General features: G+C 39.5%; 1 protein-coding gene across 1 annotated transcript in view; it reads left to right on the forward strand.

The window, feature by feature from the left end:
- Window positions 1–288: 288 nt before the first annotated feature.
- LOC121875779 (phytanoyl-CoA dioxygenase, peroxisomal-like) overlaps window positions 289–24,387 on the forward strand; it is a 29,419-nt gene continuing 5,320 nt past the window's right edge. The window contains exons 1-3 of the mRNA XM_042380500.1: window positions 289–415; window positions 3,242–3,336; window positions 14,646–14,818. Of these exons, the coding sequence (XP_042236434.1) occupies window positions 400–415; window positions 3,242–3,336; window positions 14,646–14,818 (284 nt within the window). The 5' untranslated portion in view covers window positions 289–399. The remainder of the gene's footprint in view (window positions 416–3,241; window positions 3,337–14,645; window positions 14,819–24,387) is intronic.

A 24,387-nucleotide genomic window follows, 5' to 3' on the forward strand; every position in this document is an offset into this window, starting at 1 on the left:
GTATAATAATAATAATAATAATAACAATAATAATTATTCATAGTAAATAAAAATTTTAGTAAAAAATACACAAAAATAAAATAATAATAATAATAATAACAGTAATACTGTAATAATAATAAAATAATAATAATACTGTACTGTAATAATAATCAAGAAATACAAGAATGAAAAAAAGATCAAAAGTGAGAAACACGACCCAGACCTATGAATTATTATTATTATTATTATTATTATTATTTAAATTTATTCAATGGCTGGATACTTTTATATACAGTATACTTCAAAATATGTTTGAGACGAGTTGAACTTGAAATTTTGTTGTTGTCTTCATACTGTATCGCTGAAAGAAGATGTAAAGATAAGTTGGTTGATAAGAACAGTATCAGTACAACACATATGAAAGGAGCTGAAGGTAGGTAGACACCCAGGATATGTATTTGAGATCTTTAATCCTTTGTCAGTTTTTTTTTGCATTGTAAATATGTGAAGAAAAATATCAGTTAAGAAATATGGCATGTGAAAAATGTAACCTTTTAACATTTATATTGTTATGAGTTGTCACTAATTGTGCTCCAAGGTTTGTTTATGTGCAGAGTGACAAGTTGTGCTGCCCTTGCTACCATTGCTGAGCTTGGTCTAATGACCTAGGATTTAACTACATTTACATTGATTTTTTTAGGGGGAATAATAGCCCACCCGGGCACAGGTCATCGACCCACAATGGGGCCGAGGGGCGAAAAAAATAAGAGTAAAAACAAATTAAAAATATAAAAGAACAAGATTATATTCATCTATACCATGAATACCCTGGAAACCCAGCTTTTTAAAGTGAGACATTGTATGAGTATGGTAAAACAGAAGATGGCAGAGCATTCCACAGTTTGGCTGTGTGAGGAAGGACGGATGTACTATAACGGGTTATTCTAGTGTGACCGACCCACAGAGAAACGGTGGGCACCGCGAGCAAGACGAGTGTTACGAGCCTTCGGCCTTGCCGGCGGTACACAGGATGCCAAATCCACCGAACATTGCCCATTAAAGTACCTGTAAAAGAGAGAGAGTGAAGCAACATTGTGGCAAAGAGAAAGGGAAGAAAGATTATCAACTAAAGGAGGAGAGTTAATAAGATGAAATGCCTTTGATTCCACCCTATCTAACAGTTGGACAGAAGAAGAGCCACTCCAGATATGGGAGCAGTACTCCAAGTTAGGACGAATGAATCCCTTATATACCTGAAGCAACTGCTCAGGAGTGAATTGGCTACGGCATCTGTACAGCATTTCCAGCTTTCGGGAGGCAGCTTTAGCAATGATGAGGATGTGTGGCTTCCATGACATAATAGAGGAAATGGTGAGGCCTAGCATAACTATTTTAGAATTTGGCAGAATGATTGCATCCTGAAATGTAATTGGTGGGAGATCATCTAATTTGGAAAGTGTTATACCACTATTGAATTTAACCAAGTTTCTACCTCCCCATTCGGAGATGCTGCACAGATCCGCGTTGATAGATGTAATGATATCAGCTCTAGAAACAGATCTAGTTTGAGAATTAGGGGGAAGGGGAAAATGTAAAGAAAAGTGAAGAGTAGAATCATCAGCGTAAGAATGGATAGAATTAGTCGTAGTGTGAAGTAAATCATTGATAAAAAGAAGGAAGAGAGTACCGTAGGTGGAAGTACAAAACCTTGTGGGACACCACTATTGGTAGAGAAAAAGCGAGAGATCGATCCCTTGACGACAACTGCCATGGATTGGTTCTCAAGGAAGCGAGAGATTAAGAGAACAAAGTGGGGGAGAGAAACCATAAGAGGGAAGTTTAGAAAGCAAAGACTTGTACCATACCCTATCAAATGCTTTGGAGATGTCGAGGGCCACGCCGAAAATTTCCCCATAATCTCCAAGAGAGGATGACCAATGATGGGTGCAGTAGTAGAGCAGATCACCAGTAGATCTCGCCTGGCGAAAGCCATACTGGTGATCTGACAAAAGAGAATGGCGTTCAAGGTAACGGAGAAAATGCTAGTTCAGGATAGTTTTGAAAATCTTAAAAAGGGATGAAGTTAGGGCAATGGGGCGATAGTTAGAGGGATTGGAATGGTCACCCTTCTTCGGGATGGGCTGAACCAAGGCATGCTTCCAAGAAGAAGGATAAGTTTGGGTTTTGGGGCAAAGATGAAACAGGTGACCAAGAACAGGGGCCAGAACTTGAGCACACTCCCTCAGAACACGAGAGGATATTCCGTTCGGTCCTTGCGCCGAACTCACATCCAACCTTGATAACACACCAGCAACCCTACGAGTGGAGATTATAGAAAGTGCATAAGTTCAGTAGGAGGAGTAGGAGGGAAAGAGTTGGAATCTTCTAAGGCGCAGTTAGAGGAGAATAAGGTGCCGAAGAGATTGGCTTTATCAGGGGGAGAGTTGGCTATAGAATTATCAGGTCCGAAGAGAGGATGAAAAGAGGGAGTGCAGAAGTTATTACAGATGCTTTTGGTTAAGGACCAGACAGATTTACTAGAAGAAGAGTTAGTCAGGACAGCGGTCTTTCTTTTTATAAAATTCCGCTTGGGCCTACGAAGAATAGCCTTACAACGATTCCTAGAAGTATTGAAAGAGGAGTGAGTAATAGGAGGAGATAGTTTCATAACTTGATATGCCATATCTCTCTTCCTACATGCAAGAGAACAGGAGCGATCAAATCATGATTGTAAAGTAAAAGTTTTGGTAGAAGATGGGATAAATGCACACATACCACCCTGTATAACCCCAGCAATGCTGTCAGCACATACCAAGGCATCCTGAGTGGAAAAGCAGTATTCATCCCAAGAAAGTCGGAGAAGAATTCTCGCAAGGATTGCCAGTTTGCCCTCCAATAGTGCCATAGTTGGCATTTAGAGGGGGGTGGGGAAGGTGATCATGCCCAGTTTGATGTAATAGAAATAAGATTGTGATCAGAAGACCCTAAGGGGGCAGAAATTGAGTATGAATAGTGTGAGGGGTTAGAGGTAAAGCAAAGATCAAGAACGTTAGTAAGTTGATCGTGTCGATCAGGAATGCATGTAGGGTGTTTAATTATTTGTTCCAGATCATTAAGTAAGGAAAAATTGAGTGCCTCAGCTCCACCTGGGTCACCCTTACAGAGCCAAAGAATTTCAGGATCATTCCCTCATTTTTTTCATTTTTTTCCGAGTTGAAAACAGATACTGTATGTATTATATTTTTGCATAATTTTTCAGATTGTAGTGACTCGGCTCAGTGTGGCCACATCATGGCGCAGACACGCATGAAGGTCATCTTTGGTCATCTAAACCAAAGAAACCAACAAGCTGTTGTATCCTTTTATGTACAGTACTGTGTAAGAAATCGATGAATTTTCTTTTCAAGGTAATGCAAAGCAACAGATGAATGTGTATTTACTTGGACTTTATAATTTAGTATCATGCAAACTCTCAGGTGTGATCGCATTATGTATAGTAACATTTACAAGGCAATGCGAGTGTTATGTTCCCTTCCAATCACCACATCAGAATGTGAGAGGTGAGTATCTGCGCTAAGAAGGCTGAAAGCTTACACCCGCAGGACCATGGTGGAGAACAGACTCGCAGGACTGGCACTGCTTCATGTCCACCATAACAGAGAGATGGATGTGGTTGTGAAGAGATTTGCTCAGTTGAATCCCAGAATAATGGCACTGGGAGATATATGTAACAGTTAAAGTAGGTACAACTCCTGGCAATTGTGTGCAGTTTACTTTTATCTTTTAGGCAAATTGAAAAATGTGTATGTAAACAGTGTAAATGGTGATGTCTTTATTTACTTATTTGACAATGTTGTATGTAAATAGTGATGTGATGTTTATGACTGTGTGAGGGTGATTTTTATTACAACTACATGGTGATGTTATTATAGTGGTGGTGATGTGACTGTTCGTGTATGACTGTGTGGTTACAGTATATGATTTTATAACAATTTCAGACACTGTTATGGGCTCATCAACAAAGAAACATCTGTATGATGAAAGCTACATTCAGTATGCAGTGGACCCTCACTTTAAGCGGTCAATTGAACCCACGGCGGCCCGCGTAAAGCGAGAAACGCGTAAAGTGAACAACATAACATATGGGATTAATTGAAATAGAGACCGGGCCGACCCCCAAACTCCACTTTTTCAGACACAATATCTACGTTGTAGTAAAAATAACTTCTTAATTTTATGATGGTATGCACAGACAATTAATAATTAAGAGAAATATCAATAATATTAGGTTTTTTAACACTTACATTAGTAGAAAAAATGGCTGGGCACACGGGGATGGGGGTTGGTTCCGAGGCAGAGGGCAGATTATTGGCCCTCACCTGTATTACTTGTATCAATTGTATCACTATCCACCACAGAGGCTTGCAGGGCCTCTTTGTCAAACCCCTCAAAGACCATATAAGTCCATATCCTCACTATCACTCTCACTGACTTGGGCCGGCTGTGGTGGGTGGCGGGTGCAGAACTCGGTAATGTTTTGATGACTGGGCGACCTTGTGCGCACCCTGCTCGCGCCGCTCTCCGCGTAAAAGGGTACACCCACCGCGGAAAGTGAGCATTCCGTGTTCGGCAGGATACCGCGTAAACGTGGAAACGCGTAAAGTGGGACCGCGTAAAGCGAGGGTTGACTGTGGATTCACAACTATCGTCGAGAATGGGTGTGAACTGAGGGTGCCATGGGTTACGAATGCATCGGAACTTAGTTCCGGTCGGAACCTGGATTTTTATGAAGTTCCGGTTCTAGCTGGAACTTCAGTAAAATAACTGGCCAGAACCAGAACTTTGTATTGTGGTACTGGTTCCTGTTTCATAAATTGAAACACAATTCACTCTTAATGCTTCATATTCCTAATGGATAATGCAGCATAAAAAAGTACTGAATGATTAATGAATATTGATGTATGTGTAGCAAAAAATGTAGTATTACATATTAAATCATTTATTGTACGGTACATGATACATGATATATTAAATATATAGAAAATCAAAATATGTACAGGTATACTGTAATTATATATAATGATAAATTACTGATGTCCACTGTGAAAAAGGAGAGAATATTCTAAACCTTTGAATTAAATACTGTATATATTATCTTCAATAAACAACCGCAGAAACAGATGGATAAATACAGTAGAAGTCCAAAAATCCGGACTGCTTGGGGATTGGGTCGGTCCGGATTTTCGGATTTTCCGGATTCTCAGGCAGTATTTTTAAAATTCAAATTTAAGGAGGAATGAAGAAGAGATGAACAGGTACATTTTGATAGTTTATTCATTAGCAAATATAGCATGCTTCATTTATCAAAATGAGCAGTTTTAAAGAAAAAGCTGTGAATTCTAGAATTTTATTCTTTGCCTTTTTATATCATAATTTGTAGACTTTCCAATGTCGTATGTATTCATTAGAACAGTATTGCTCACACCACGTTTTAGTTTCTTAATTATTTCAAGTTTGTCACTCAATTTCAACGTGTTCTTCTTTCTCTTCGCACAACGAAGTTTATCTCCTTAAGGAGCCATTATTATGGGCTTGTACAGTACTCTGTAAATGAAAAGAGTAGGACTCAAAATTACATACGTTGTTACAGTTTGATTGCTCATTTTAAAGTGGCGACCGCATGTTCGCTTGTTGTCGCTGTGCAGCTGTGGCGCTCACGCATGCGCACATACACACAAAAGCCAACTAAATTAAAAAATAAAATAAAATACAAAAAATTTGAGTTTTCGAAAAGTCCGGATTCTTGGGTGGTCCGGATTTTTGGACTTTTACTGGAACCTTATAACTTAGTTAATACAGTACGTGCAGTTCTAAGAAGCAAATAAAAGTTCCAGTTGAAGAATCGGATAAATAAATTAAACCTTCATATTTGTAGCTTTAGTTTGACAAATGGCTTTAGAAAATTTAACATAGATCAATACGGTAATATCATTCAGTAGGGTATGAGACATATTGATTAGGTTTGGGAGAAAATGTTTTCGCCTTTATATTTGTATAATGATATAATGTGACTCATAGTGTTCCTCCTAGTTTAGATGAGTGATGTGCAACTGGAGGATGAAGGACAGGAGTCTGGACTAATGGATGATGGAGGTGACTATGGAAATGTCCCTGAGGAGATAGTATTGAGTGATGAGCTACAAGGACTAGAAAGTTCAGCTCAGGAGATAAGAAAGAATTATTGCATTTCCAAATTATAAATAGGTGGAATAAGGCCTTGAAGAGTAAATTTTTGAATGTAAAACATTGGAAGGATCCCAAGTTGACAGGAAGTTTAGGTTTATTGTTGTTAGGTAAGAGACTTAATCCCCACTTAGACAAGCCTGATTCTGCTAAGAAAAATAAGTTATTGGACCCTCCAGACAATGGGGCAATAGGAAGTCTACAAAAACCTCTATCTACTCAGTCTGATTTCAGTGGATTCCAGGATCAGGACGATGAGGCTGGTTCTAATCATAGTATTCAGTCTCTTGAGCAGGGAGAACCTGTTGAGACTGACTTCATTCTATCCACATTTTGGCAACCACTTCTACCTGGGGCAAAAGTGTTGGTTACTATGAGTGGAAACAGACGCTGTCAACCGCCACGCAGCTGATGGATAGCATTGAGTGTAAGGATGATCCCAACAGGTCTTGGATAACATTGGTAAGATCAAAGTCTAATTTGTTTTCTACTACATCTGAATCTGTGGATTCCTTATTCAAGGTATTTTATGAAAATGTTTCTAAACTTCCTGATATCTCAGCACTTACAAAGAGACAGGAAGGACAAGCAACTGTGGGTTATCATTTATTGTTTTTGGACGGTGATACTTCACTTTCTTGGCCTGATATTTGCCCAAAGATGATCTCTGAAATAGACGAAGTCTGGGCTAATGTATTGAAAGACTGAACATTCATTCCAGCAGACAGGAATGCTCACAAGTTTAGTTTTTTGAAGTTCCAATTTAATGACAAAAAGAGTTCCTTCTATGAACTTTCCCAGTATTTGTCGGCTCCAAAATATGTTGATATACGTTATGAAAAAAATTTGAAACCAGTTGCTCCTGCACTGCTGCTTGAAGAATTTAAAATTAGGAAATCGGCAGCAGTTGTTTGGTCTGCAATTATGATGTGTCAGTTATTTACTAAGTTTGTGGTGGACTATGAAGAAAATTCAGCAGTGGACAAATGTTTGGCTGCTGCTTTACAAGGGACCCCATATTCCCTGTACAACTCATTTTTGATATGTTGTTGAAAGCCCTAACACTAAAGTCCAGCTAAGGAAGCAAGCCACAAATAATGCTTCAAGTGGCAGTGCTTATTTATTGCTACGTTCTTCCCCCTCTTTCTGCTGCTTTGTGCTTTGTTTGATGAGCAATCATTGGTTAAATATAGATCAGCTGTTGAGCAAACTATTAATATTAATGTTCCCAGGAGTCCTCAGACCTTTTGGAAATCTAAAAGAGGAAGGCATTACAGGGGAACAGGATGAGCTGCTCGGTTCAGTTATCAACCTAGAGGAAACTTTAGAGGAGGAAATAATCAAAGACGTAATAGGGGTGACCGTTTGTTCAGAAGCGGAAGGATACCTTAATCCACCACATCAGCAACCACTCCCTTCCAATGAAGCCAGACAGCTGGGTCGTCTAGGGGGTTGGGAAAACAGATGGACTTCTTCCGTATGGGCTTACAAGACAATCAAGGGGGGCCTCACATGGACTTGGTTGAGGCGCCCTCCCCTAGCGTTACCAAAAAAGGGTAAAAAACCAACCCCCTTACTTACAGAGTTTGTAATTCAACTATTTAACAGAGGTGTCATAGAACTGTTATAGTCAGAGAAATGTTTCATGTCTCGCCTATTCCCAGTCCCCAGGAAAGGCAGCGACAAATTAAGATGGATTTTGGATCTTTCTGTTTCAAGATGCTCATTTACGATCATCTGAGGCATCTACTTCCGCCCGATGCTTGGATCTCAAAAGTGGATCTCGAAGATGGCTATTATCACGTTCCTGTTGCTCCCAGGTACAGAAAGTTTCTAGTGTTCAAAGTAGGGGATGTAAGTTATCAACTCACAGTGATGCCATTCGGCCTAACGATTGCGCCAAAAGTCTTTACAAAACTGGCGAACATCCCCAGAGAGATCCTTGCGAAGGAGGGCATAAGAACCTTTGCTTATCTAGACGATTGGCTGATAGTGGGAAACTCTTTCGAAGATTGTCAAAGGGCGACCCAACGTACACTAGTACTATTTCAAAACGTAGGATTAAAGATAAACCAGGTCAAATCAAATTTAATACCATGTCAAAAGTTGAATTGGTTAGGTCTCCAGTGGGATACAAATCAGCAGTCAGTCAGTCAGTCTACCAGAAGCAAGAGTAACAGATGTGATAAACCAAGTACAGGTAGAAGCCTTTTGTGTAAAGCACGAGGTTTCTTGGCATGATTGGGAAAAACTAATGGGTCTGTTGAATTTTGCCACAATAGTGGTTCCATTGGGAAAGTTAAGGAAAAAGCAACTACCTCATCTGGGCTCAGAGTTACTTCACAGAAGCAGAAATATTGCTTCTTCTCTCCCTGTTCAGATAAAGAATCTTCTGTTATGGTGGACAAAGTTGGACAATCTAATCGGTTCCTCTCCTTGGGTTCCGCCTCAAACAGATTTGGTCGTTTGTACGGATGCTTCCGAAATAGGATGGGGATACCATTCCTCAAAAGGGGAATTCAATCAAGGGAAGTGGAGCAACTTCCTTTGGGACAAACACATAAATGTAAAAGAATTAGCTGTGGTCCTATTCTTTTGTCGGCAAACCCAAATTTACAGAATATGACGATTCTGTTTGCCATGGACAACAAAACGGCAGTGTTTTGTCTCAATCATCAAGGCTCAACCAGGTCTTGGCCCCTTCTACAACTGTCAGAAAAAATTTTCAGTGTTTGTGTAATACAAACACTTTACCTCAAAGTAACTTATATACCGGGAGTACAAAACAATTAGGCAGATGCGTTGTCCTGTGTCCGGCCAGTATCGACAGAAACAGAATGGCTCCTAAAGGTATCACAAGATGCAACTTTATGCATCTCTGGAGAGGTCGAATCTTTTAGGAAAAAGCTCTACTCTTAGATTGGAACCTTTGGAATTCAATCTATCTTTTCCCACCTGTGACAATATTGCCCAAAGTGGCACAAACTCAGATCCTTCCAAGGCAAGGTCCTCTTACTTGCACCATATTGGATCCTACAACCTTGGTTCCTGGATCTGTTGGACTGGTGCCCGAATCCGCTACAATTGCAACAAGGATGTCTATACCAGGTACTACATTCTCAGTTCGAGATATCCTTGGCACTTACGCTTGGAGTTTCTCAAAAGGAGTTTAAATAAGTTGTTCGGTAATTCCAATATAGCTAATCAAGTATTTGCAGATCATAGACCCCAAACTTCTATGCAATTTGAGAAAGCTTGAAATCTTTTTCAACAATTTTTCAAGTTAACAACTCCAGAATCATTGTCGGAAACAGTTGTGTTGGAATTTTTAGAATTTCTGTTCGGAGTTAAAGGCATTCAAGGATCGACAATTGCATCTTATAAATCAGCATTGGTTGACCCTCTGGCTTGGGGTTTTAATATTACTTTGAACCCAAGGATTTATCAAATGCTAAGATTGTTCTTTTTCATTCAGAGACCCCCTTGCCCTAAGAGAATCCCACCTTGGTCTCTGGAAAAGGTTACTAAAATTCTTATGGGACCTAATTACAATATAAATCTGAACAGGGATAAATTACTACAGAAGGCAGCCTTCCTTCTAGCAATAGCAACAGGTATGAGAATCAGTGAACTGATTTAAATTTCCAATAATCCATCATTATTGGTATTTTCTGAGGAGGATGTTACCCTCAACCTATTAGGATAAAATGCCTAATGGATGAGACAAGGGTTCCTCATATATTGTGCCCAGTTAAAAATCTTCAGGAATGGTTAACCAGATTCCCTAATCGAGGCCCCTATGTTTTCTCATCAAGGGATGGTAAGAAATTGTCTTCTACTAGTCAAATGACAAAATCTGTATCAATTAGTGAATCAAGCAGACCCTGGCAAGAAATTTTTGGCACATGACACTAGGAAATACGCAGGGTCTGTGTCCTTTCTGTGGCATATGAGCCTCAGTCAGATCAAGGAAATGGGCTTTTGGAGATCTTCAAAAACTTTCAGAGACAGCTATCTTCATCTATCTCTGAAAGATGCTTCAAATGTGGTGGTGCTGGGTTCCCCTCCCCCACCCAGTCAATCTCCACAACCAGGACCTTCTTCCTCATCAGAATAAAGTGAGTATCCTCATTGAGATATGTAAATTAACATTTTTACCTTTCGGTATATGTTCCTAATTTTGGAAATATTATAAACGGTTTATAATCATAATCTGGACCTAAGCTAGCGGAGCCTTGTATGCAAAGTCACCTCCCTCTCCACGTCCTGCTCGGGTATTCAAGCTAGGCGTCTCATTCTGGGGTTTGAACAAAAAGCCGTTTTTTTTCTTCTAAAAACCAATTTTTGTGATATAACCCAGAATGCAACGCCAATAACCAACCCATCTCCACCCCTCGAGATTTGACTTTTGTTTGCTGCTCGCTCTAAGGCAAGAGATGACGGTGGCAGTGCGTATGATGGGGGTGAAGGAGGGGGTTTCGAGAATTGCAATTAAATGCCATGTTGCGACGTGTCCTCCTAATATTACTTATTAAGTAATTATTAGATGTTTTAATTACCTGTATGTTGGCCTGGCAAGTTATTGCTAGGCATTAACATATCTAGTTGTTAAAAGCTAGTATAGACGTTGCATTCTGGGTTATATCACAAAAACTGTTTTTAGAAAAAAACGGCTATTTCTTATGGGGAAAATTGATTCCGTTAACGTCTTGGTTTCCGGTAGCGGAACCACGACGTTAAGTGAGGACTTACTATTCAGTGTTCATGATTGATAAAATAATGATATTGTGAAGAGATTTAGGTTCATGAAGAACAGCACAGTGAAGAGTCAATGACTAATTTGACATTCATCCTCAGAACATATAGTAGCTCCTTTCTAACTCAGACTAATATTGACAGCAGATGGAAGTGGAATCCTCTTATCACAAAACACTGACATAACATAAGTGGCTTATGAAGATTAACTCCTCCTCCTCTCTCTTTTTGAGCATTTGTTTCACAGGCAGCGCTGTAGAAATGTAGGTAAATTAGGTTTAATATCATGGGGAGTGATAAAGAAGAGCAATTTCTGGTTGCTTTGGCTTCCTATCTCAAGGAAGTTTAAGTCAGCTTTCATTTGTGGATGTAGTAGGCAAGTGGTACAGTATTTGTCCCAGTCTTAAGAGTTTCTGGTGAACTAGTACTGTGGCACTATGGTTGACCAGCTATGAATAGGCTGTTGACTTTTTGGGCAAAGTGACAGCAGTTGAGGGTAGTGCATTGTTTCCTGGTGTACAGAGGCTTAGTGTCAGTAGGCTGTATCAACATAGTCCATAATGGGCAGTCAGGCCATTTGGATTCTATTTTCATTTATATTGGTTAGATGTGAAATAGCATGTCTTTCTTTTTACCATTGACTCCTCTGCATCATAATTGGTTGCTCTGTACATTTGATATTTCCATGGGTAATTCTAGGAAGGAGTTTCTTTTCTTGACAAATGTCTATTGTTACCTTATGACCACATTTACTGTTAAAACACCCGATGTCAGGCCACATGTCAGACTCGTCTTCCTGGATTCAGATTTTGGGAGTCTGTCCAGAGGAGGATGTGCAATTTCTGTCGATTGGAATAGATGGAATCCATGTTTCCTGTTCCATCCACTTGCATCTTTGTTGCAAGTTATGTACAGCAGTGCCTAGCCAACCATGGGGGTTAGGTTCCTGAAGAACCCCATGGTTGGCAAATCTGCGGTTGGCAAGATTAATGGTTTATGGGAAATAGGGGGTTAGGTTCCATGGCTGCAGATAACACTCGTCAAAGCCTAAATAAGTTGCCTGTTTCTTCATTAAACAATACCTGTACATGTATTGTACATTTAATTAAATTTGAGTCAAATACATATAAAATAGCATATAAATTTTACAGTACATCTCCGTGGAGATGGCATTTGCTATAAGATCAGAAAAATTAAGTGTGTGTGCGTGCGTGCACTTGGCAGATCTCCAAGTTAGACTGTCCCTGTTGCTTGTCACTACATCCCTTTAGCTCTTCCCCCTACCAGAACAAGCTGTGTTAGCTATTCTTTTTTTCAACTTGTATTTTTGGGTAGATATACTGTACATAATTTTTTTTTCTTTACTCTGTTACATGCACATGTAGCAAAAACAAAGCAGCGGGCTCCCATAGTAGGGCTATGACACACTCTTGTAATTTTCTCTCCTTTATTTACTCAAGAAATTGCCCGAGGAAGGAAAGGCTGTGACCTAGATCAGACATAACTAGTCATTATACATTGTACATACAAAACAAGCATCAATTTTTGTCATAATCACATATTGGCACAACACATTACAGTAATACCCCGCTTTACGCATTTTTTTTTACGCGTTTCTACATTTACGTGGTACCCCGCCAGAACCAGAATTCCCACTTTACGCGGTGCATCAACTCATTTACGCGGGAAGCGGCGCGGGCAGGGTGCGCACAAGGTCGCCAGTCATCAAAACATTACCGAGTTCTTCACCCACCACAGTCGGCCCAAGTCAATGATAGTGAGGACATGGACTTATATGGACTTTGAGGGGTTTGGCAAAGAGGCCCTGCAAGCCTCTGTGGTGAATAGTGATACAATTGATACAAGTGATACAGGAGAGGGCCAATAATCTGCCCTCTGCCTCGGAACCAACCCTCCTTCCCCGTGTGCCCAGGCATCCTTTCTACTAATGTAAGTGTTAAAAAACCTAATATTACTGATATTTCTCTTAATTATTAATTGTGTGTGCATACCATCATAAAATTAAGATGTTATTTTTACTACAACGTAGGTATTGTGTCTGAAAAAGTGGAGTTTGGGGGTCGGCCCAGTCTCTATTTCAATCAATCCCATATGTTCTGTTGTTCCATTTACTCGTTTCCCATTTTACGCGGGCCTCCACGGGTTCAATTGACCGTGTAAATCGGGGTATTACTGTATAGTGTGTTTTTTCTCAGCTGAGAAAAGATGCCCCGCCCCTCCTCAAAAGTTATAGCTGATTGGCTGTTGCAAACCTGTCCGATTTTGTCCTGAGTAAGGATGTCTTTCTAAATGAAATTATTCATTATCGTTACAATGACCGTTTTTTTTACGAGAAAGATATTTAGCTAAATTATATAAAGATACATGCATTCATTATTTCAAACATAAGCACGTAGGAAGTTTATCAGAAGTATTACAGTATACACGAGTTAACTGTTCAACGGGTAGCAATTTCACGCTTTCGGAGGATGCATTTAATATACAGTACAGGGTATACTTATTTTACCCACAATAAGGCATACTAAGACAAATTACATATCAGTAATACTACATTATGCAAAAACTACATTTTAGAAGATCAGAATCACATTGAAATATTACACGACCGTTAGCAGAGGTGGGATAATAAAATATTTAGAATGATAAAGATAAGTTTGATGAGAAAAGAAAATATTTTTTATGTGAAGCTCCAAGCTCCTGTGAAATCTACAAATGTTTATTCAGTGTGTTCTGTGAAGTGAAAACCACAATATGGTTCCAAAATATAAAGTTTCTTTTGCATTCTATGGTGACCTGATAACAAGTTTGAGGAAAAAATCAACTGATGCAAAAATTTCAACTCCATCTTATGTCACTCTAAGATGGAGTTGAAATTTTTGCAGCATTATTTAATAATGATATTCATCTGAATACTGTAAGCCCTATGAATCAAACTAAGTTATTGTTTTTCAATAAATAGCAGAAAATAGTTTGCTCTCTTATATTTAAGATGATGTTTACCATCATAACATTGCCAAAATATATTTGAATCAAGTTAGGTAAGTTTAGTTAGGTTATTATGATCCTATTGATTTACATTTTGTTTTTTATTGATCTACTTACTGGTAATTGTCTGTGTACAGACCAAATGGAATTTTCAAAATAACCCCTTCAGTCAGAGGGACTCACCTGGTATGCCCTCTTGCACCAAGCATCACATAAGAAGGATATACCTGGTATACATCCTTTAATCTCCATGACAGTAGGGAAAGCTGGGAAGGTTTTTTATTATTATATGCAACACATTATTGAATAATATGGCATCAGTAACTTGACTATTATGGTGAGAACAGGGTTATATCACTGAGATATGTAGTAGTGTGTGGGTGGTGGCAATCAGCTGAGAGGCATGAGGCAGATTTACCTCAACACATCTGTGGCTTCCCTTTCTCTTCTCATGCTGGTCCAGACATCAGAGTGTGGCAGATTTGAGAAGCGCAAAAGTTCCTACTCAAATCAGTATGTGGGGAAAATATAATGAAGATTATCACGTAAATGCAGTTTACGCAGGTAATGGCAGTTTGTTTTCAGTCACATTTCTGTGACTTGCAGTCAGAGGGTTAAGAATATAATATAGCACCTATTTTCCTTAACGAGTTTTACAGGTTCCTCAGCTGCTGTCAAGTTCTGCAAGAATAGGTGCAACAAGTGATGATGTTGGATACCAGTACACTCTAAACAACTCTCGACTAGCACTTGCTCAGAGAGCATTCTATGAAGAAAATGGCTTCTTGGTGATTCCCAACTTAGTGCCTGATGACAAAATTGATAAATGGAAGTAAGTTGTGAATAATTATCAGGATATATTTCTTTCATACACAGGATGGCCACTCATCTTTGAAATTGGGGAAATGTTTGGGAATTTATTTTTCCAGGGAAGGGCAGGGAAAATATACTATATTACTGTAGCATTTGCATCATGTCAGGTCTAAGGCTGGTTTCACACTGAAGAGACAAAACTGTTAGCAACACTGCCAGTCATGTCTGATGCACAAAAATACAATGGATCAAATGAGAGCATCCACACTGAAGAACAAGACAAGAGGCATCAAAGCAGGAACAGTCATTACTGGTACTGTCTACTCGCCCTTTGTCTGGTCTAGTCACAACTCTTATAACCCAGACAATCAACACGGGTGAATGTGATGCCAAATGATTGAAATCTCTCTTGGAAGAGAGGCGGTAGATTTTTGGTTATTCAATGAAGGAGCATAACAACAGAGGAACTCTAGATAAGCTGTGGTAGAAATTTTCAAAAGAAATGAGTGTTTCTAGTAAATAATATTTTGTATTTTATTAATATGTATACACAGTAGCCTAGCAGCAGCTGACCCACAGGTCATCTTGCTAGTGGGTTGAGATAGTGAAACACAGTACAGGTATATATAATTATTAAACAAATTCCTTACTCTTGAATTAAAAGTGCCAACAGCTTAATCAGCAATGGATGGATTCATTTTGCGAGGGTACATATCCATTACTGTACAATATTGCTATAAAAATAATTCACATTTTGCATGTGTACGTAGAGTGCACACTTCCCACCAATTACAGTAAATTTCAACTTTTTTACCTTGAAAGTTGTCATGAAATTGTTTACTTCAACATTGTTGGATCAAGGACATATATTTTTCATATAGCAAATGCAAGTTGATTGAAATTTAATTTCTTTTTAAACTACAGATATAGATATACCTTGTTTATATGTTTGATCTAATATGGAAAGTCAAATGCTTCAGTTGCTTGTTGCTTTTAATCTTCTTTTACCCAAATTAAATTTCTTTATAAAAATAATAGATTCTGTTAATAACTCCCAATCACATTTAAATTATTATGAGAAAGGTGTTTACTCACCTCAAATTCCTCAGAAATCTTTCTTCAGGTGTAATGCTTCTTCTACTGTTTGTGTAACCGTTTATTATTTTATCCACAAGTTGCAGTAAACAATCAAATGATTGAGATTTCATCCAAGTAAAATTTATAAATTTCTCCTCATCCTTGTGGAGCTCTAAAATAAGGTCTGATATTAAATCGATGTTCTTTTTCTCTTGAGAAGATGAATCCACTATCTCTTCTCCCATGGCTCCAAATAACACCAATTTTACACCATATTGCTACTGCACTTTCTTTGTTATTGACAACTGACTGCCCAAGTTCTGTCTTGCCCTTTTGTTCAGTGTGTCTTGTCAGAACAGTTTTGTCTTGTCTGCTCAGCATGAAACCAGCCTACTTGCATTCAGGTGATAGAAAATTTATGAACATTACAAATACCTGTAGTAGTTATTTCTATAAAGTACAGTATAGAAAATACATTGTGTGTATGTGTTCCATAAGCACTTCCACAGTTTTGAAGATAAGAACTGAAATTTGGTAGGGATGTATGGGTGGCCTAGGGGCTGGTTGTGCATTATCTTCTGTCCCGTTCATGGACGGAGGGGGGGCGGGGGATACTGGCACAACAGAAATGCCACAGTCGCTGGCCAAAACTGACACACTGTCTCTACATATTTTTTTAATAACTGCGGTATGTTTCATAACATATTTATGATAACGTGTTGGTGTTTATGACAATAAGATGGTATTTATGCCAATGTGGTGATATTTATGCCAATGTGGCGATGTTTATGACACTGTGGTGGTATTTATAATAGCCTACCGGTAGTGGTGTTATAGCATTTTTATAAACTTGTATTTATGACCTTTGGTGGTCCCTGTGACTACCGAGGTGTTATATCTGGTCATGTCTATGACTGCGTGGGGTTGAATTTTATTATGACAACGTGGTGATGTTATGATGGTGGTGGTGATGTGACTGTGGTAGTGTCAATGACTGTTCATGTATGACTGTGGTTATATATTTTTATAACAATTTCAGACACTGTTATGGGCTCATCTGTATGATGAAAGCTACATTCATTATGGATTCACAACTGTTGTTAAGAATAGGTGTGAACTGCCTCAGTGTGTTTTATGCCACAAGGTCTTGTCACCGAAGTGCATGAAACCAAACTTTCTCAAGCAACATTTGAATAGCTTAGCTATCATCCAAATCCGAAAAGTAAGAATTCTGCCTTCTTCAAGCAAAAGGAAGAGGGACTCAGTCACTCGGGGCAGTTCAGTCAACATAATGAAGCTGGAGTACGTGCATCAAACATGGTATCACTGAGAATTACACAAGAAAAACCACACGATCTTGCCGAGAAGTTGATCATCCCTTGCTGTAAGGATATAGACCGTTGTGTCATCAGATGTGATGCCGAGCAGAAAGTCACATCAGTACCTCTCTCAAATGACACTGTCCATCAACGAATAACAGAGATGTCTGAAGACATCAAGCAACAAGTCATTGCTGAAATGCAGAGAGCATCTTTAGTCAAATTTGCAATCCGACTTGATGAGTCGACAGATGTGGCTGGTTGTTCCCAACTACGAGGTCTGTCCGGAAAGTATCCAGCTATTTACTATTAAAAAAAATATTGCTTACCTAGGACAATGGCACCTTAGTCCACTTCAAAGTACTCCCCTTGGGACCGCACACACTTTTCCCAGCGTCCCTTCCACTTTTCAAAACAGTCTGCAAAGTCCTCTTTTGGGATCTCCATCAGCTGCCTCGTCGCATTCTCCTTAATCCTTCACTTCACTTTTCACGTCACTATAGTAGGTCTAAATGGTTGTAAAATGGGAACGTTGGGGTTGGGTCTTGGGTGCCTGGAACCAATTAGAATAAATCCCATCGGTTCTGTACTTTCGTTATCGTGTTTTTCGTTATCATGCACTCAGTGCAGTCCCAATTAGGCGTGATAACCAAGGGATGACTGTATATATATCCCCCGCGTTATGGAATTTCGCTCCTACGGAATTTGTTAATTACAGTTGTACCCCACTTAACGCGGTCAATTGAACCCAGAGGGTCCCGCGTTAAGTGAACAACAGAACATATGGGATTAATTCCAATAGAAACCGGCCCGACCCCCAAACTCCACTTTTTTAAGGCACATACCTATGTTGTAGTAAAAATAACATCTTAATTTTATGATGGTACATGCACACAATTAATACTTAAGAGAAATAGAGAAATACAGTCGCCAAGTTAATGTCCATTCAAATAATGGACTCAACTCCCTCTCACACTACACTGCTTGGGGGAAAACCACTAAATTTTAATAAATAATACCTCAAACTAAAGTTAGGATAATACAATTGACATTGCTGGATTCCTTGTAAGACCAGGAATATTTTGAATATAAATGTCATATATTTTGCACAAAAGATAACATAGTTACCTAGAGAAAAATTTTTATCTAAAAATTGTATGTTTAATGCAAAATATATGATGTTTATATTCAAAATGATCACCAAATTATAAGAATTCCAGCAATGTAAATTATATTCTGACCGGGTAATTTGTATGAATTTTATGAGCTAAAACAAATATCTTCAGTTAATAAAAAAAAAAATAATTCTTCACGGGTAACAGATGGTCGGTCGGTCGGTCCCTCCCTCCCCCCCACCCCCCACCAACCGTCCCAAGGAGATGTGTGGGATAACCACTAAATTTTAATAAATAATACCTCAAACTAAAGTTAGGATAATATAATTGACATTGCTGGATTCCTTGTAAGACCAGGAATATTTTGAATATAAATGTCATATATTTTGCACAAAAGATAACATAGTTACCTAGAGAAAAATTTTTATCTAAAAATTGTATGTTTAATGCAAAATATATGATGTTTATATTCAAAATGATCACCAAATTATAAGAATTCCAGCAATGTAAATTATATTCTGGCCGGGTAATTTGTATGAATTTTATGAGCTAAAACAGGCAGTCAGGCAGGGTGGCGGGTGGGGCAAATCTAAAAATAGCGTCTCGAGCCGGACACTCACCGCGTATATGTGGAAAAAATCCGTGTTAAGTGAAAGTTCAGCTCTGGCGAGGCACCGCGTATATGATAAAACGTGTTAAGTGAAACCGCGTTAGGCGGGGTAATACTGTATGACCAATAAATTCGCATTACGGCCCGTAAATCCTCCCTTACGGAAATTGGGGTAAATTTTAACAATTAAAGAAAAAAATCATAATATAAAATTATAATTTTTTTTTTTAAATGGTAATTTGTTTGGTGTGGATTTCTTGGTGTTTGCTACTGCCAAGCGAGGCGTCGCCATGTGGAGTCACAATATGGGGGTAGAGGGTGTCCTGATGTGGTAAATGTCCAGATGAACCGAGGGACTCGTGTCTGTTACTTAATCTTATGGGGAAAATTAGGTTATGTTCCACAACTACTAAAAGTCAACAGTAATGCTATAAAAATTTTGGAAAAATCATTACAATACTCTAATGTGGGTTAGAAATAAAGGTAATATAATATAAAACTATAAACATAGATATATGAAGAGCATGGGTGTTTGTGTGGAAAGTGAAAGTGTGTGGAGTGGCTGACTCACCACTCCAGCCGCATCCCATGACATCACATACAGCACAGTAGACACACATACACTGTGCCATGTTTCACAACCATTTATAGAACATTAATGCTATAAAAGTTATAGAAAAACAATTAAAATACTCTAATGTGGCTTACAAATAAAGATAATAGAATAATATAAAACTATAAAAAGAAAAAAGAAATAACTTGGGTGTGAGTGGGGGGAAAGTGAGCTGCCTGACAACTGAGGAGTCCTCCATTCTTCTGCCTCGAACCCTCCCTCCCTCACATACACACACACATCATTTATATAGAAGTTTGGTGTTAATACAGTAAAACCAAAAATACTGTACCGTATTTTATGGCAGGGAGTATTTAGGAAATTTTTTTGTATTTTCCTCCTGTAGCCATAGTTTTCTTAAAATAATATACAGTTAACCCTCACTTTACGCGGTTAATGTAACCCGGAGGGTACCCCGGAAAGTGAGGAACGCGTAAAGTGAATAACATAACATATGGGATTAATTGAAATGGAGTCCGGGCCGATCCCCAAACTCCACTTTTTGACGACACACAACTATGTTGTAGTAAAAATTTTATCTTAACTTTATGATGGTATGAAAAAACAAGTAATATAGAAGAGGTTAGGTTAGGAAAGATAAAGGTTAACATAGGAAAAATAAAGGTAAGGTTAGAAAACTAAAAATTAGGTGTAACACTTACGGTAGTAGAAGAGATGGGTCGGCATACGGGGATGGAGGCTGGTTCCGAGGCAGAGGGCAGATTACTGGCCCTCAGGTGAATCACCATTACTAGGTGAATCACCATCACTGTCACTTACAGTTGTCAGGGCTTCCCTGACAAATCCCTCAAAGTCACCTTCACTGTCACTATCACTGGCTTGGGCTGGCTGTGGTGGGTTGCGGGCGAAGAAATCTGTTATGCTTTGCTGACGGCTGGCGTTGATGTTGTCGTGATACACCTTGATGTACGGCTCCATAGCCTGCACCAGCCGGGTATGGAAGACTTCATAGCGGTCATCGTCATTGTCGCGGGAAAGGAAGGACTTCATCTTCTCTGCACACTCCATGGCACCCTTAATATCACTATGACTTAAATTGTGTTCTTCGGAGACTGACGCACCTTCTTCCTCCTCTTCACTGACGTGTTCTTCTTCCAACATCTCGTCGGCAGTCACTTCAGGATCTCTGATCACCTCCAGGATGTCGTCGTTGGTGGTCTCGGAGAAGCCTGGAACTGTAACAGTCTGCGCAGCTTCTCTGGCAAGGTCCACTGCTACTGCAACATTCTGAACCTCACCAGTCACAGATTGACTCCTCCTCTCACCTGGTATTCCATGCAACACATGTCTCCATGCGTGACGAATTGTAGCAATAGACAGCTGATCCCATGACTCCACCAAGAAGTCCACAGCTTTCTTGAAGTTAAATACTCTCCAGAATTGTTTGAAGAGTATTTTTTGCTGTTCTAACTGTTGATTCTCATCTTCTTCGCTCTTGCTATCGGTGGTGGTGTCACTCAGGTTACGCAACTCTTCCCTGGTGTTGGTGTAGTCGTTCAGGAGCTGGAATTTTTTTGTTGAGAATGCAGCTTTCACATTGCAAATCAACTCCTGGTCCATGGGCTGGATTAAAGACGTAGTGTTGGGAGGAAGGAAGACCACTTTTACGTTGGGGTGACGATCTAACAGTAGCGGCGAGTGTCCTGGTGCGTTGTCCAGCATCAACAAAATATTAAATGGGACATTCTGTCGCTCACAGAATTTCTTTACATCGGGAACAAAACAGTCATCAAACCAGGAGAGGGACAGTGTAGAGAACATCCATGCCTTACGTGCAGTCAGCCAGTGAACATTTAGCTTGGTCATGTCCATGCTCTTGTAGGCGTGCGGCTTGCGGGCTGTGTGGATCACCGATAACTTGAGCTTACAGGTACCGGAGGCATTGGTGGTAAACAGGACGGTGATGCGTTCCTTCTGCATTTCCCGGCCCCGAATCCTGCTGGCAGTCTTCACAACGAAGGACTTGGAAGGTAGCTTTTTCCAGAAAAGACCAGATTCGTCCATGTTAAACACCTGGTCGTCACTGTACTGTCCTTCCTCCATAATCTCACGTAAAAACGGAGGAAATTCCCGAGCCGCAGCACGATCAGCACTCGCTTCTTCACCACCAATGTTTATATTGGTGATCTTGTTCCGGATCTTAAACCTCTGTAACCACCCAGAGGAAGCATTAAAGGGTTTGGGCTCTGAAGTTCCCATTTTTCGTGCCACTGCCATGTACAGTTCACGTGCGTAGTCCTTAACAGAGCGCGTGTCGACCGCCATGTTCCGTCGCGCCTGACACACCAAGTACCTCACAAGTAATTTTTCTGTCTTGAGAAGCACCTGGTTGTGAAAATACTTGATCATAGAAGCACCTGTAGACTTTGTGATCTTCATGTGCTCTTTTATCTTGGCTGAATCCTTCTTTATAGTCCGGATCGTAGATTCGTTCGCGCCATGCTGGCGCGCCAAATCAACCTGCCTTGTTCCTTTTCCAACTCTTGGATGATGCTATACTTCACCTCGTAGCTTAAGGAACGCCGTGTCTTCTTTGGTTTAGTGCCGCTGGGTCCAGGTAAGGAAAGGTTTCTCTCTGGGGGTGGTGGTCCGGTGGAAGCCATTTTACGGAACAATGGATGCGTGTTTACACGGAGTGGCCTTGAGGGATGAAACTGCCGCGGCTAGGTCAAGCGTCGTCTTTCCTCCCTCCCTCCCCCGGGTGGACACGTCATAATACTTTAAGCCAATTACAGCTAGCAGCAGAGGGGGGGTAGGGATGCATGGCCAATCACAGGTCTGATACTTCATATGACGTCAGTGATAACGCAACAAAGACACACACTGCGCAACCTTACCGCGCCGCTTGCCCAAGGGGAGGGGGGAGGAGGGAGAGGCAGGCAGGCGGGCGGGCTGCACCTGTAATAGCGCCGCTACCGACACACTCCGCCAGAATAAGGTTCAATACGCATCAAGGTAATGTGAGCACGTGAGGTTCTGGCAAGGCACCGCGTTAACGTGGAAACGCGGAATGCGGGACCGCCAGAAGTGAGGGTTAACTGTATACAGTACCAAAAAATGTGAGGAATAAATAAAAATAATACCAATAAATAAGTTGCAACAAAAAATATTGTACAGTTGAACCTCGATTTACGCGGTTCTCCTTGTTTACGTGTTTGGTCATTTACGCGGTACCTTGCCAGAACCGGGATGCCCGATTTGCTCGGTGAATTTACTCATTTACGCGGGTGAAGTACAATTTGTTTATTTACTGAAGATATCTTGTTTACGTGTTTGGTCAATTACGCGGTACCTTGCCAGAACCGGGATGCCCGATTTGCTCGGTGAATTTACTCATTTACGCGGGTGAAGTACAATTTGTTTATTTACTGAAGATATTTGTTTTAGCCCATAAAATTCATACAAATTACCCGGTCAGAATATAATTTACATTGCTGGAATTCTTATAAGATTGTGATTATTTTAAATATAAACATCATGGAATTTGCATTAGACATACAAATTTTAGATCTAATGTAAGAATTTTGATTACAAAGAGCCAAAATTTTATCTTTTGTGCAAAATATATGACATTTATATTCAAAATATTCCTAGTCTTGCAAGGAATCCAGCAATGTCAATTATATTATCCTAACTTTAGTTTGAGGTATTATTTATTACTAAAAATGTAAATACAGTAGAAGTCCAAAAATCCGGACTGCTTCAGGATTGGGTTGGTCCGGATTTTCCGGATTCTCAGGCAGTATTTGTAAAATTCAAATTTAAGGAGGAATAAAGAAGAGATGAACAGGTACATTTTGATAGTTTATTCATTAGCAAATACAGCATGCTTCATTTATCAAAACAAGCAGTTTTAAAGAAAAAGCTGTGAATTCTAGAATTTTATTCTTCGCCTTTTTTATATCATAAATTGTAGACTTTCCAATGTCATATGTTTCCATTAGAACTGTTGCTCACACCACGTTCTAGTTTCTTAATTATTTCAAGTTTGTCACTCAATTTCAACGTCTTCTTCTTTCTCTTCACACACCGAAGTTTATCTGCTTTAGGAGCCATTATTATGGGCTTGTACAGTACTCTGTAAATGGAAAGAGTAGGACTCAAAATTACATACGTTGTCACACTTTGATTGCTCGTTTTAAAGTGGCGACCGCATGGTCGCTTGTTGTTGCTGTGCAGCTGTGGCGCTCACGCATGCGCACATTCACACAAAAGCCAGCTAAAAAAAAAAAAGTGAGTTTTCGAAAAGTCCGGATTCTCAGGTGGTCCGGATTTTTGGCATCCGGATTTTTGGACTTTTACTGTATACTGATTTAACCCAAACATTTCTCTGGTAGGGAAGGAAGGTGGGGGTTAAGGAGGAAGGGAGAGACCCAGCTAGCGTGGGAAGAGGGGGGGAAGCCGGAAGTGGGGTATTTTGATTGACAGATACCATAGTGTCTGGGTCAAGTATAATTTGTTTATTTACTGAAGATATTTGTTTTAGCTCATAAAATTCATACAAATTACTCGGCCAGAATATAATTTACATTGCTGAAATTCTTATAAGATCGTGATTATTTTAAATACAAACATCATGGAATTTGTATTAGACATACAAATTTTAGATCTAATGTAAGAATTTTGATTACAAAGAGCCAAAATTTTATCTTTCGTGCAAAATATATGACGTTTATATTCAAAATATTCCTAGTCTTGCAAGGAATCCAGCAATGTCAATTATATTATCCTAACTTTCGTCTGAGGTATTATTTATTACTATACCTTAAAATCTAGTGTTTTCACCCAAACATTTTTCAGAGAGGGAGGAGCCAGCGAGCTGGGAAGAGGGGA

The sequence above is a fragment of the Homarus americanus genome, unplaced genomic scaffold (genome assembly GCF_018991925.1).
Source record: "Homarus americanus isolate GMGI-L3 unplaced genomic scaffold, GMGI_Hamer_2.0 scaffold51859, whole genome shotgun sequence".
NCBI lineage: Eukaryota > Metazoa > Arthropoda > Malacostraca > Decapoda > Nephropidae > Homarus > Homarus americanus.